A 13517-nucleotide genomic window follows, 5' to 3' on the forward strand; every position below is an offset into this window, starting at 1 on the left:
TTCAGCATCTCAACCGAGATCATCATTTCAACCAATATCAACATCTTAACTGAAATCATCATGTCAACCAAGATCGTCATATCAACCGAGATCAATATCTCAACTAAGATTGGACTTCTCAATCAAGATCATCATCAGATTGGAGCATACCAATCACATCCCCATTATGTCGCATCGGTTCTATCCACCGCCGCCTGATGTTAGCGCGGGCATGTCGAGAATCAAAATCATAACTTTTTGCCATCTTTTTCCAATCCTGGCAAAACCTTTTCATTTTCTCACTTCGTCTCTACCTGTGCCTCTAAACTCTCTTTCTCTTGGCCTCTGCAAACCATCATCGCTGTTCTTGAAGCATTCATTACTATGAATACTCCATTCGTGCCCAAGGTTCAAACTCTACCAGCTGAACCAGACTAGCAGCTAAGCAATTTATCAGCTACTCTACGTATCAATCACCATCTCAATGTCAGTGCAAACAACGACATAGCGATAATCCTGCCGCTAGGACTAGGAACAAGAAACACCAAGGTCCTAAGCTCCTAGCCTACGACCTTGACAAACCTCCAATCACCATATCTGCTGCATGCTAACGAGTAACCATCGCTGTAACCAATGACGACATGTCTCGCCGACCACTTGTTGTAGAAGACCTTCTTTACTGACATCCTTGATGTCATAACTGGGCAATCTACTCCACCTCCTTATAGTTAATCCAACATGCTCATGCATCTAGTAACTCAATATCTAAAAAGAGAAGCACATGAAGCAACAAGACCAAGTTACTATTGCCAAAGCTGAAGCCATTGCCAATGCCACTGAAAAGAAAGCTGTTGAAGTTGAGAAGAAACTAGCAAAGGCACTAACCAGCAAGGAGCAGATGACAAGGCCTACTCTGAGGGGCAGGTCAATGTGTGAAAACAAGTCAACATGGCTTGCAACAAAGGCTACTATCTCGGTTGGATGACAGCCCTCAAAAAGCTGTCTGTCCCCGAGGACTCACTCCTCCGTGACATCGGTCAACTCAATGTCCCTTTCCCTCCGTCTTCTAATCAATCTGAGAATGAGGCCGAGGAAGTAGAAGAGGCCGACGACGAGGAGACTGAAGACAAGAAAGAGGCTGAGGCCGAGGTTGCAGAGAGAGAATCTGAAGTTGCTACTGGGGTCAAGTCCTCTACTCTAAATGATCAAGTCCTGGACTTAATTGAGGAGGATGGGGATGAGGTCTCCAAGAGCGCCTCACCAAAAGAGGCCAACACTTCTGAAATCGAGATCACTACCACTGCAAAGAGCCTAGACCAGACTCTTCTGGAAATCGAAGCTGAAATCGCAGCTAAAAAGTCTGTCCAACTGTCTGCAGAGACCGAAACAATGCCAACAGCCGAGGTTGAATAGTCTGAGATCAGTGCATAAGATCCTAGTACTTAGGAATTTTTCTTCCCATTGTACTTTTTTTTCTTTGTAGTTGTATTTTCTTCTCTATTTTGAACAGCACCTATTTTGTCGACCCGATGTGCCTGTTTATGTACTTGAACAAGTTGTCTATTTTCAATGCAAGTCTTCTCTTTTCTTCTAAGTGTTGAATATTGCTCTCATGTATGCTTTCTATATTTTCTCTGTCTTGTATATTTTTTCATACTTAGAATTTTTCTTAACTTTTCAAGTCTGACAACTTGGTTCCTCACCTCGAATCCTAGAACCTCATATACATCCAAATCTCGGATGACAACTCTTGTTAGTTATCTCGGCTAAATTGCACTTATAACATTTTTTCATCAACTTTTTACAAGTGTTTTTTTTCACTTATACCTGTTGTCTTCTGGCAGGACTTCACATTTCCAAGTCTAACAACCTGGTTGGATATTTCGGATAATTACACTTCAGGTACAATACAGTATTGCCATCTCAGATTGACTTATCTCAGATAGTGTCACTTGTTAATGATCTCGAATAAGATCAATTTGCAAATTTTTACAAAAAATTTCACAAGTGCTATGCTCATTCCCACTTCCTGTCCCCTAATGTGAACCTAAGTACCACTTATGTTCACATTAAGGACGCATCACATGGTTATCGCCTAAGTCTCTCTTAGACATTCTTTGGCTGAGGTCATTATGTTTGGCTCGCCCAAATGAAGCACTTAAGGCATAACCTTAGTGCACTGAGAGTACCATACTCCTCGGCTTTCTTTTCAAACTGACCAAGTCATGGCCAGTTTCGCCTTGTTCCATGCTAAAACATCGCAGACTTAGTTCAACTCTATCATCACAGAAAGTCTAAGTTAGTCGTCATGTTTCATGTCGAAACATCGTAGACTTAGTTCAACTTTACCAATATGGCAAGTCTAAGTTATTCGTCATGTTTTGTGCCGAAGCATCGCGAACTTAGTTCAACTCTACCCTCATGGAAGGTCTAAGTTAGTTGTCATGTTTCAATTGGAAACATCGCAAACTTAGTTCAACTCTCCCATATGGTAAGTGTAATTCAACTCTACCATATGACAAGTCTAAGTTTATTCGTCATGTTTCAATCAGAAACATTGCAAACTTAGTTCAACTCTACTATATGGCAAGTGTAATTCAACTCTACCATATAGCAAGTCTAAGTTTATTCGTCATGTTTCAATCGGAAACATCGCAAACTTAGTTCAACTCTACCATATTGCAAGTGTAATTCAACTCTACCATATGACAAGTCTAAGTTATTCGTTATGTTTCAATCGGAAACATCGCAAAATTAGTTCAACTCTACCATATGGTAAGTCTAAGTTATTCATTATGTTTCAATCTGAAACATCGCAAACTTAGTTCAACTCTACCATGTGGCAAGTCTAAGTTATTCATCAAGTTTCAATTGGAAACATTGCAAACTTAGTTTAACTCTACCGTATGGAAAGTGCAATTCAATTTTAACATATGACAAGTCTAAGTTTATTCGTCATGTTTAAATCGGAAACATCGTAAGCTTAGTTCAATTCTACTATATGGCAAGTGTAATTCGACTTTACCATATGAAAAGTCTAAGTTTATTTATCATGTTTCAATTGGAAACATCGCAAACTTAGTTCAATTCTACTATATGGCAAGTGTAATTCAACTCTACCATATGGCAAATCTAAATTATGCATCATGTTTCAATTGGAAACATCGCAAGCTTAGTTTAACTCTACTATATGGAAAATGTGGTTCAACTCTACCATATGGAAAATGGCCAAGGACTGGATATAGGGTTTAAATCTACTGCTGATTCATGTATCAAAGGCGTAAACCTCCGACATTTCTCGTATTTTTTGACGTAAGCTTCAACATCCTTTTGCTTGTAGGGCCACCAGCACCCTTGAGTAATGGCCCTATGAGTAACTAATCTGTCCCTAGTATAGCTTCCACATACTTTTTCATGTATTTCATACAAGAAGTCTTCAACCTATGAGGGGTGCACACATCTCAAAAGGGCCCCCGTAAAGGACCTTTTATAGAGATGGCCTTCTGCTGTTAGGCTAAACCTTGTCGAATTCAATTTGGTCTTATGCTCCTCTTTGCAATCATTTGGCATCTTGTCGTCCCTCAAGAACATTACTATTGAATCCATCCAGCTTGGGCTTATCTCCACACATATTGCTTCATACTCTGTGATCAGTGGTTCCACACTTGGGCCAGACAAATAATCAACCATTATTGTCCTTGCCTCTCTTGATTTCATTGCACTAGCCAGGTTAGCTAAGGCATCGGCATGGTTGTTATTATCTCGGCAAACCTGCTGTTACCGGTAATCCTGGAACAAGGCTAACAGTCTAACAACTTCTTTGACATAAGCTATCATTCTTTCATCTCCGGCTGCATACTCGCCTGTCGCCTGATTCACAATAAGTTGGGAGTCACAGAAGACTACCACCTCATCGGCTTCCATTACTACTGCTAACTTCAACCTTGCGATCAGGGCCTCATACTCTGCTTCATTGTTTGAGGCCTTAAACCCTAAACGAATAGATTGCTCTAACATTCTCCCATCTATCGATACTAACACCACTCCTGCCCCGGCTCCTTGGTGGTTTAAACTTCCATCAACAAATACGCAGAAGGAGTTACTGATGTAGATGTCGCAGGGCTTTGGTTTCTCTTCTTTCTTCTGTTTTGCTTGAGTGGGGTTCTTGGGCCCCATTTGGGTTTCTTCTTGCTTCCCTGGGCATCCCAAGCCGCGGCTTGTCGAAGTCCGATGCGGGATGGCACCAGAGGTGAACTCGGCTACGAAATCGGTCAGAACTTGGCCTTTAATTGCTGTTCTGGACCTAAACTCCAAGTCATATTGGCCCAACACTATTCCCCATCTGGCTACCCTGCCTGTAAGATCTCCTTGCTGTAATAGGGACTTGAAAGGATGCTCAATCAGTACCACAATCTTGTGGGCTTGGAAGTAAAAATTCAATTTTTTTGAAGCCATTACCATAGTGTCAATTTTTCTAGGGGTAAGTACCTGGTGTCTGCACTTGCTAAGGTTTCACTCACATAGTATACTGTCCTTTGTTCTCCCTTATCTTCTCTGATTACCATGGCACTTACTGCGTGCTCTAAAGTTGCTAAGTATAGGAGCAATTCTTTTCCAGGCACTGGATTTGACAGAACTAGGGTTGTTGTCAGGTACTTTTTCAAGTGGGCCAAGGAGACTTCGCACTCTTCCGTCCACAAAAAATCTGTGGCTTTCTTTAACAAACTATAAAATAGCTTACACTTATCTGAACTTCTGCTTATAAACCTGTTCAGGGCTGCGGCTCTTCCAGTCAACATCTGTACTTGTTTTGCCGATGTCGGGCTCTTCAAGTCTATAATGGCCTTGATTTGATCTGGACTTGCCTCAATCTCCCTTCTGGTGACCAAGTACCCTAGGAACTTACCAGACTCGACTCCGAATGCATATTTCTAAGCATTGAGTCGGAGCCAATATGTTTTTAGGATGTCGAAAATTGCCTTCAAGTCGGCTAGGTGATTCTCAAGTTCTTTGGTCTTCACGACCATGTCATCAATGTACACTTCTACTATTTGGCCAATCAGATGTCTGAATATCTTGCTCATGCATTTTTCAACCCAAAAGGCATAGTTCTGTAGCAGTATATCCCTTTTAGGGTGATAAATGCAGTCTTCTCCTCATTAGGGAAATACATTGCTATTTGGTGGTATCCCCTATAAGCATCTAGGAAGCTTATCCTGCCTTACTCTGAAGTAGCATATACTAACTGATCAATCTTGGGCAGTGGAAAATTGTCTTTAGGATAAGCCTTATTCAGGCTAGTTATAACAACCCCGATCCGTAATTAGCTACTAATCTGTAATTAAGGATGTTAATTAAGTGGGTAAAGTAAATTATATGTTTATTATGTATTTTGCATGATCTTTGGCTTTCTATCTGTTACTTGTGGAAATACCTGTCTAGGATTCTGTTTTAATATGAAAATTGAAAGCCTTATCGGCATCTGAAAATCAGAATTAGTTACATTAATATGTTATTTGAAATTTTTAGAATCATTTGGCAAATTTTATTAAAAATTGATTCAGATTGATTAATTAAGCTGTGTTTGGATGGACCAAATGCTCTAATTAATGTATTAATACATCACAAGTATATAAGTTGCCTTATAAGCTCTTTTGTGCACAACAAACTTGGTTCAAGTGGGAAAATCTGAGAATTCATTCTAGAGTAAGAGTGAAATTCCATTTTAGAGAGAGAAAGTGTAGGTTCAAGTAGAAGTTGAAGATTTTGCCAGAGTAGCTCAAGTTTGACAAGGATCTTATGTAATTGAAGGCTTTTGGTGAGCATCTAATCTATAATTCATGAAGAATTTGTGTTATAAAGATGCATTCATGGAGTTGTTATCATCATTTGCATATATTTCTAATGGGTTTATCAAGAAACTGAAGAATTGGCTTATAATTCTTACATGCATGGAAGTAAGAATGTTACATCATCATTTTGAATATAAGCCTTGTTATCATGTTGAGTTGAGACCATGAAATTAATATGCATGCATACTAGATCAAGCTTTGAAAGCAAATTCCATGTTTGATGAGTTTTGTAAAGAAGTTTTCATGCATGTTGGGTTTTGCCATATCAAGTGTAATTTTGATCCTTCATGTAGAAATTATAGATAATTGGCTCATGCATATCTGAATCATCACTTAATGCCTTTTAAATCATGTTTTGAGAAAGAGTTTTGTATATGTTGAAGTCTAGAAGCTCAATTTTTCTATGAATATGGACTTTGAGGAAAAGAGTTTTTGAAACATACATGCATGGAGGTTTGAACTCAATTTTGGCTAAATCCATGAGTTTTGAGCTAAGGGATTGTAAATAATTATATATTTGTGATTTAGAAAACTTTTCCAAGTGTTTTGAACAAGCCATCCACGAATTTGCCATTGAATTTGCATTTGGAAGCTCAAAGCACTGTTTTGGAAACCCAAAATTCTTTAAGGTCGTTTGAGCGGGGGATTTACCGCTGGAGCGGACATTTCGTGCATCCAGTAGTTTTGCAGGCTGTTACAGCCTGCTTGAGTGACCACTTGGACGCTCGAGCGAACCCTGTGCATAATGTTGATCCGCTCGAGCGTGGAAGTTGTAGCTCTAGCGTATATTGAGACCAACCAGTACTTTCTCCAAGTTTACAGACCGCTGGAGCGATGAAAGTCTCGCTCGAGCGAACTCTCTCATGTTTGCATGTCTGCTCGAGCGAGGAAAGATACGCTCGAGCGGGGACCTTATTTTCAAAAAATTTACCAAGTGTTTCAATTCATGTTTTGGTATCCTCATTGCATCTTAGGCATTCCTAAGCCTTAATTAAGCCATAGTGATGAGGTTTTGGAATAAAAACACACTAAGAAAAGAATGTACTAAGTTAAGAGATTACAAAAGTGTGTTTGGAGCAATGTGTTAAGCAAGAAACCTATGTGATGAGAAGTTAAGCCGTGTTGGCTAGGTGTATGTGTAATGATACAACATGTTTGCGTTATGTACCTTGTGGTTGTAGGTCAAGACTCGAGGATCGGTTGACCATTTACGGGAACCACTGTGAGTAACATTTCTGTAAAGGTATGTTGATATGAATTATGTTCCAAACAAGTTATGATTCCTGAGATGATATTGTTTACGTGAACGATTGTCCTATGATTGAAATCTATTATGGCATCCATAGATAGTCCTAAGTCATGGGCGACGGCATGTAAATGTGGGTCCATGACATACATGTGATTACGAGATCTCGTTAGTCACTTCATTGTGGTGATATGTGTTTAATCGGTATTCGGAACCGATTAATCTAGTCGGAAGACGATATGTGATGTATTCTATGGGATGTACCATTACTATGTTCAGATACGAGAATGATTATGTTATGATTTGTTTTACGCTTATGATATGTTTGGATTTCGTTCACTAACCTCTTTACCTTAATATTATTCACTGGGCTTAGCTCATTGTGTGTATAGATATGTATAGGTGGGCATTTTGGAGACCGAGCCTAAGGGCTTTTGTTTGGATTTGTGTTTTGTTGTCAGCCAACCATTGCGCCTCACGTGGAGGATTCGGACGTGTCGCATGTTATGAGTTCTAGTTACTTATGTATATCAGACTTTGATGTTTTTGTTGGCTGTACTTAACTATGTGTATGGGTATAATGCAAGGCTGACTTTTGGTTATGTATATAAAGTTTTAAATATTATATTTCATGTAAGTTTACACAGCTCTTTGGACAACTATATTTATGTATTTGCTTCCGCTAGCCCCTTAATTTTGTTAATCTGTTCAGAGGCCTTCGGTAATCCAAGGATTACTAGCCGGTTACGATATTAAACCTATAGGGGCGGGTTTAGGTCGTGACACTAGTGAAGTCCATGTAGACCCTTCACTTGTCGTTCTTCTTTTTTACTACCACAGTGTTGGACAGCTAGGTAGGGCAGTTCAGCTCGCGAATGGTTTTGGCTTCCAGCAGTTTGTCCACTTCCTCCTTAACCGCGTCAACATGCATCAACGTTCGCCTCCTCACTCGCTGGATGACAAGTTTAGCCAACCTATCTACATTAAGCATATAGCATGTGACCTCGGGGTCAATACCTGACATCTCGTATGGCATCCAAGTGAATACTTTTATGTTGGCCCGTAGGAAAGCTTCTAACTCCCTTTCCTCATCCTCGGCCAGGCCTAAGCCGAGAAGGAAGAAACGCTCTTTATCCCCTTTTTGGACTAAAATTTTCTTCAAGGCTTCCTCACTCTTCTCGGTTGGTTTTTTGCCAACATCATCTATAACTTTCATGTCTTCGTCTTCAATTTCTGCTATTTCTGTCTCTCGCACATTGCAGGTGGATTTCATTGTTATTGTGGAGCAATTTTTTGCCTGTACTTGATCCATTCTAACTTCTTCAATTCCACGCTCCATTGGGAATCGCAACAACTGGTGCAGTAATAAGGGAACAACCCTCATTGCGTGCAACCATGGCCTTCCCAAGATAACATTGTAAGGGAAAGGGGTGTCAATTACTATAAACTCTATGCTTACTTTCCTGGTGCTTACCTGCACCTCAAGATTTATTGCTCTTAGAGGCCATGTTGGCATTCCATTGAACCCGACCATTAGGTTGTTGGACTGGTCCAAATCATCGCGGTGAAGGCCAAGCTCCTTATAACATCTGACATACATGATGTTGCAAGAGCTACCTTGGTCGATCAGAACGCACCTTACTTAGTATTCCCCCACCTTGAGGGTCACCTCCAGAGCATCGTTGTGTGGATGCTGCACCATGTCTAGCTCTGCCTCAGTAAAGGATACCATCTGTCTCTGATACTCATTTGTCCTAAGTCTCTTTTGCTGAACCTGACACACATGCTGTAAGTGTTTCACCTTTCGGTTCTCTCCTCGTATATCATTCTCATTAACCTTCGAGTGGATCACATTGATCACTTGAGGTTCTGCTTGCTGTGGTTGTGGCGGAGGTGGTACTACCGGTGCCTAAGGTAGTCTCGCCTGCTTTTTCCTCGTTCTGGCCTCATCTACTAGGTCCCTCAAGTGACCTTGTCTGACCAGATCTTCCAAATGCGTCTTCAGGGCTTTACACCCCTGAGTCAGGTACCCATCCTCATTGTAATAAGCAGAATGCTTTCCAAGGCTTCTTCCTATAAACTCGCTAGGAATCTTCTCCGGTGCTCTATAATATGGCTGGTTCCATTTTTTCTAGAACTTTATAAACCAGGATCTGGAACACAGTGGTGACTGCTTATGCGGTCCTCAACACTGTTTCTTGCCTGTTAAATCCAGTATTACCTCGGCTTCGCTTCGGCGAGCCGTTTCTCTTCTCTTGCTTCGGCGCCTTTGTTCTTGGTGTATCATTTTCTACTCTTGTAACGTCCTGAAAATTGGGCACGGTATATCTATTTAAGCTACAAAACCCACCTGATAGACAAACACATATGTATAGCTAACTATTTCATACATCCACTTCCATTAAATTCCAAATGCCAAATACATGCTATTCACATCTCAATGCCCCAGTTCCAATCCCAAGCATACATTTTACATGTATAAAATGGAAGCCAAACAGATAATAAGTGCCCCACAGGTTTACAAATTTATCCAAGAACATTCTTGGTTACACAAAATGGAGTTTCAACTCAACGCAAATTCAACCCTATGCTTACATTCAACAAATAACAATAAAACAAAAATGAAGCCTTAGCTCCGAGTCCTCCCAAGTCAATGCCTTGACGGAGGCATAGCACTTGTACCTAAAATAATTTTTTTTATAGGGTGAGCCACAGCCCAGTAGAGATATACTACACAACATATGAACCATGACAAGACTAAAGAAGAGTATGCCCATGCCATGCTCATGATAAAACAACTTATCTCTCTTTTTATAAAGCATGCAATGCTGAGATGTAACAACAGATATAAAACCATTTCCATTTTAAACCACATCTGTTACATGAATACAAGCTCTGTGAATCTCTAAGTGAGTGTTTACAAGTAGGCCCTAATGCACTACCACTGTCATTTTTACCAGTAAACTGGAAGGCTCGACACCTAACCGCGAGGTTCTACACCCTCTACCTAGATTCACCAAGTATTCAACTTTTCGCAAACAAATACATTTCCAAAGCATTTCTCAAAAACAGATACATTTCCAATGAAATGAATGTAATGCAATGTCCAATGCAACAAATGAGGAAATGTGGTTCAATTTACCTAAGTCTCATGCATTTCTACAACAATCATGGCTATCCTCCACCGATAACTCAAAACATATATTTCTAAATAGATATTTAAACAATTAAATTCTAAAAAATTTTGATAAATACAATCTATTCCACATCTCATCAAATATGAACAACTACACTATTTTTCATATCACAATCATGTCCAGTAACCTCTCAAGGTCCATTTTTAACCGTGTTGGTTTTATTCTAACAGATACATTAAATAAATAAATACCGTTAATGCCCAAGAAAGCATCATTTTCGTTCCAAACTCATTCTCCAAGCATTATTCAGTTATGACATCCTATTTTGATCGAATGCCCCAAAAATTAAACGTAATTCCTTTGTTTGCTTTAAAAATGCTCTTTTGGTCACAAATCGGTAAAAATTTCAAAACTAATCGAATCGAAGTTTGTTTTTGTTCAAATTTAAAACATAACTCTTTCGTAACCTTACAAACATATTCCAAGTTTACACTTTCACAATTTGGGCATCAACTTTTTATTGTTCGTAAAATTTCTCTTTTAAGCAAATAAATCACAATTTTTTTCAAAAATTCTAATTAAATTATATACAACTCTAAACTTCTTATAATCAAGTAAAAGTGCATAAAGAAGTGTAGAAAAAATCCCTACCTCAAGTATGAAGAAAAGCTAATCCAAATTTTCAATTTTGTCGGATTTTGATCTCCATCGATCAAAATGTTACTCTCACCAAGCTCTTCACTTTGGCCTTAAGAACTGTATTTATTGAGCTCTTCAAACTGATGGATACATTGCTCTTTGTTAAGATATCCACAATTATTTTTATCAGTGAGATTAAAGACTTTCCTTAATATTCTTTTCCTCGTATGGTCTTTTTCAGACACTTGTTTTGCAAGCTGACTTTTGAAGCAACGTGAAGCCTTGTATGCAGGAATCCAGGCATCGGGATTGTTAGATGTGGTGAACAAAACAAACGTTTGATACAATGTTGTGCCGAAAGAAGTAAAAATTGTCTTTCCCTATTCGGTATCTTCAAACATGACATACGCTACCCAACTGGAGAACAGAAGAAATAAAAACCCAAGTGCTACGACATTGAAGTATGTGCCAAGCATTCTAGCCAAAATGATGATGCTCTCCCGTAATTCCCTTTAATTGATTAAGATGACTTTTCTAGTAGATAAGAAATCCTTCATAAGAAATGGAAAAGAAGGTATGTATCATGAGAATGATAAGAGTTACACCATCATAAACAAGACTCTGCACCAGTTAAGTATGGCAACTGTCCAAGAAAGTAGTACTCTCTATTACTGCAAGAATATGCAGAATACTCAGCACACCACAACGGCTTCTCAAGGAAATTTAAAACAATCAAAGCAAAGAAATTAAGGGCCCAAAGTAAGTCAAATTGAACAAATATGAATTAAAACTTTGTTGCAGTTTCATAGCTTGACTGATCAAAAATTTGCTCAGGAAGACTAACATCATCTTCAGCCAGATCAACAAGAGCAGCGGCCTTCTAGTAAGGTAAGCCATGAGCGATGGCATTTGATCTTCGAGGGAAGTGCGACGACCGATCTCTACTCCCACCACCAGTGCTTTCTCCTCCAAGAAAAGCTTCTTTATCCATCTTCTTCTTCTTCAGATGAGGGAAAGATCGAGCACACACAAATTGAGAGTGAATTTAGAGATCAGAACTAGAGAGAGGGGCCAGAGAGAGCGAGCAGTGCGTCCTCCCTTCTCTGTGTGTGTGTGTGTATGAAAACCGAAGTCAAGAAGAGACTTTTTTTTTTTTTATATATTCTTATTCTTTTCACCTAGACAATGCTTGCCCAGTTCATACACCACCTCACCACACACAAACCCAGCACATTAACCTTTTCTTTTTTTCGTTTTTTTTTCTTATCATTTCTCCTCCACCTCGAAGATGCTCTTTGCCCTCACTAAAAAAAATCTTCTTTTATAAAGAATAAACTGTCCCATCCCTTTCCCTTTGTCTCTAGCAAATATTCTCCACTAAAAACATAATTATCTTCTTGACTCTCTTCCACCACCCACCAAAAACCATAATAATATTCTCTACATCTTTTTTTTTTTTTCCCTCAAAAATACCCTATCTGACCATACTATTTTTAACAAATACAAAACCGAACTATTTTCGCATAGAATTTACACAGCAATCCAATTCAAAAATTTGCTAATTAAATTGTGCGCTGCCTTTTAAATTTTTTTTTTTAGGTCATTACAGCTTTGGCATATTTCTCGATCCTTGCCATAAGTTCTTCCATACTTTTTGGTAGAGTCTTTGCCAGCGACTTTCGAAGCATGCAATCATCCTCTAGGCCGTTCTTAAAAGACATGATTGCCAACTCCTAGTTGCATTCCGATGTTCAGTTGAACACCTCATAATACCTTTTGGCATAAGCCCTGAGGCTTTCACATTCGTTAATTTTCAGAGCCATCAGGGAGTCTACCTTTAGTGGCTGCAACTTGTTTGTAACAAACTTGGCCACAAACATCTCAACCAGGCCTTCCTAACTTTTCACAATTCCTTTCGGCAACTTGTGAAAATAATCCGATGCGATTTTCCCAAAGGATGAGAGAAATACCTTACACAACAACGATTCGTTCCCAGTATACAAAGCCATTGAATTTAGATATAAACCGACGTGAAAGTTCGGATCGAACTTACTGTCATAAATTTGGAACCTCGGCATATGAAACCTTTTTAAGGCCTCAAACCTATCCAACTTCACTGAGAACGGCGTTCTCAGTTTGACGGGGATGTGACCTCGACATTCTGCCGTTTCCTCTAGAGGTAGTCCCTCAGATCCTCCTTAGTTCGACCCGGAGCTCGGCTGTCAACAGATTTCAATCTTTTTGGTGCGCTACTCCCAGTGTCGTTGTGTGTCCTCTTGGACTTCTCTTCATTCACCGTGTCAAAACACAAGCCCTTCCCTTGGATATTTTGGGCTTCTTTCACATATGTTCCCTTGGTACGAGGTGACTTCTACGACTCACCTCTGATCGACTCTCCTCACCTGACCTTCCGTGAAGGCCGATGTGAGTGCTTCTTTTTTTTGCCATGCTGCGGGATTGCTGGGATTGTTTTCTGCCCTCCTTTCTAGGCATCAATCTTGGCCCCTGGCATCAGCTTGTCCTGTAATGGGAACGGTGGTTGCATGACATTGTTCTACATCATGAAGTTGACAACCGATTGTAAATCTGTTAACTTGTTGGCCATTCCCTTCATCTTGTCGTCCCTCCTCAGGCATCTATTTTTCCATGCCTAGAGGTTGCTTT

At 39.6% G+C, this 13517-nt stretch overlaps 1 protein-coding gene and 1 pseudogene across 1 annotated transcript; both read right to left on the bottom strand.

Annotated features, from left to right (window-relative positions):
- Window positions 1–3756: 3756 nt before the first annotated feature.
- On the bottom strand, window positions 3757–4544 carry LOC145822526 (uncharacterized). The gene is made up of 2 exons (XM_082919747.1): window positions 4500–4544; window positions 3757–4350 (listed from the first exon to the last, which is right to left on the bottom strand). Exons 1-2 carry the CDS (start codon window positions 4542–4544, stop codon window positions 3757–3759), a joined length of 639 nt encoding a protein of 212 aa, XP_082775873.1.
- Window positions 4545–9476: 4932 nt separating this feature from the next.
- On the bottom strand, window positions 9477–12862 carry LOC114312573 (two pore calcium channel protein 1A pseudogene; annotated as a pseudogene).
- Between the last annotated feature and the right edge of the window lie 655 nt (window positions 12863–13517).

This window comes from Camellia sinensis, chromosome 1 (assembly GCF_055761805.1).
Source record: "Camellia sinensis isolate YWXY chromosome 1, ASM5576180v1, whole genome shotgun sequence".
Classification (NCBI taxonomy): domain Eukaryota; kingdom Viridiplantae; phylum Streptophyta; class Magnoliopsida; order Ericales; family Theaceae; genus Camellia; species Camellia sinensis.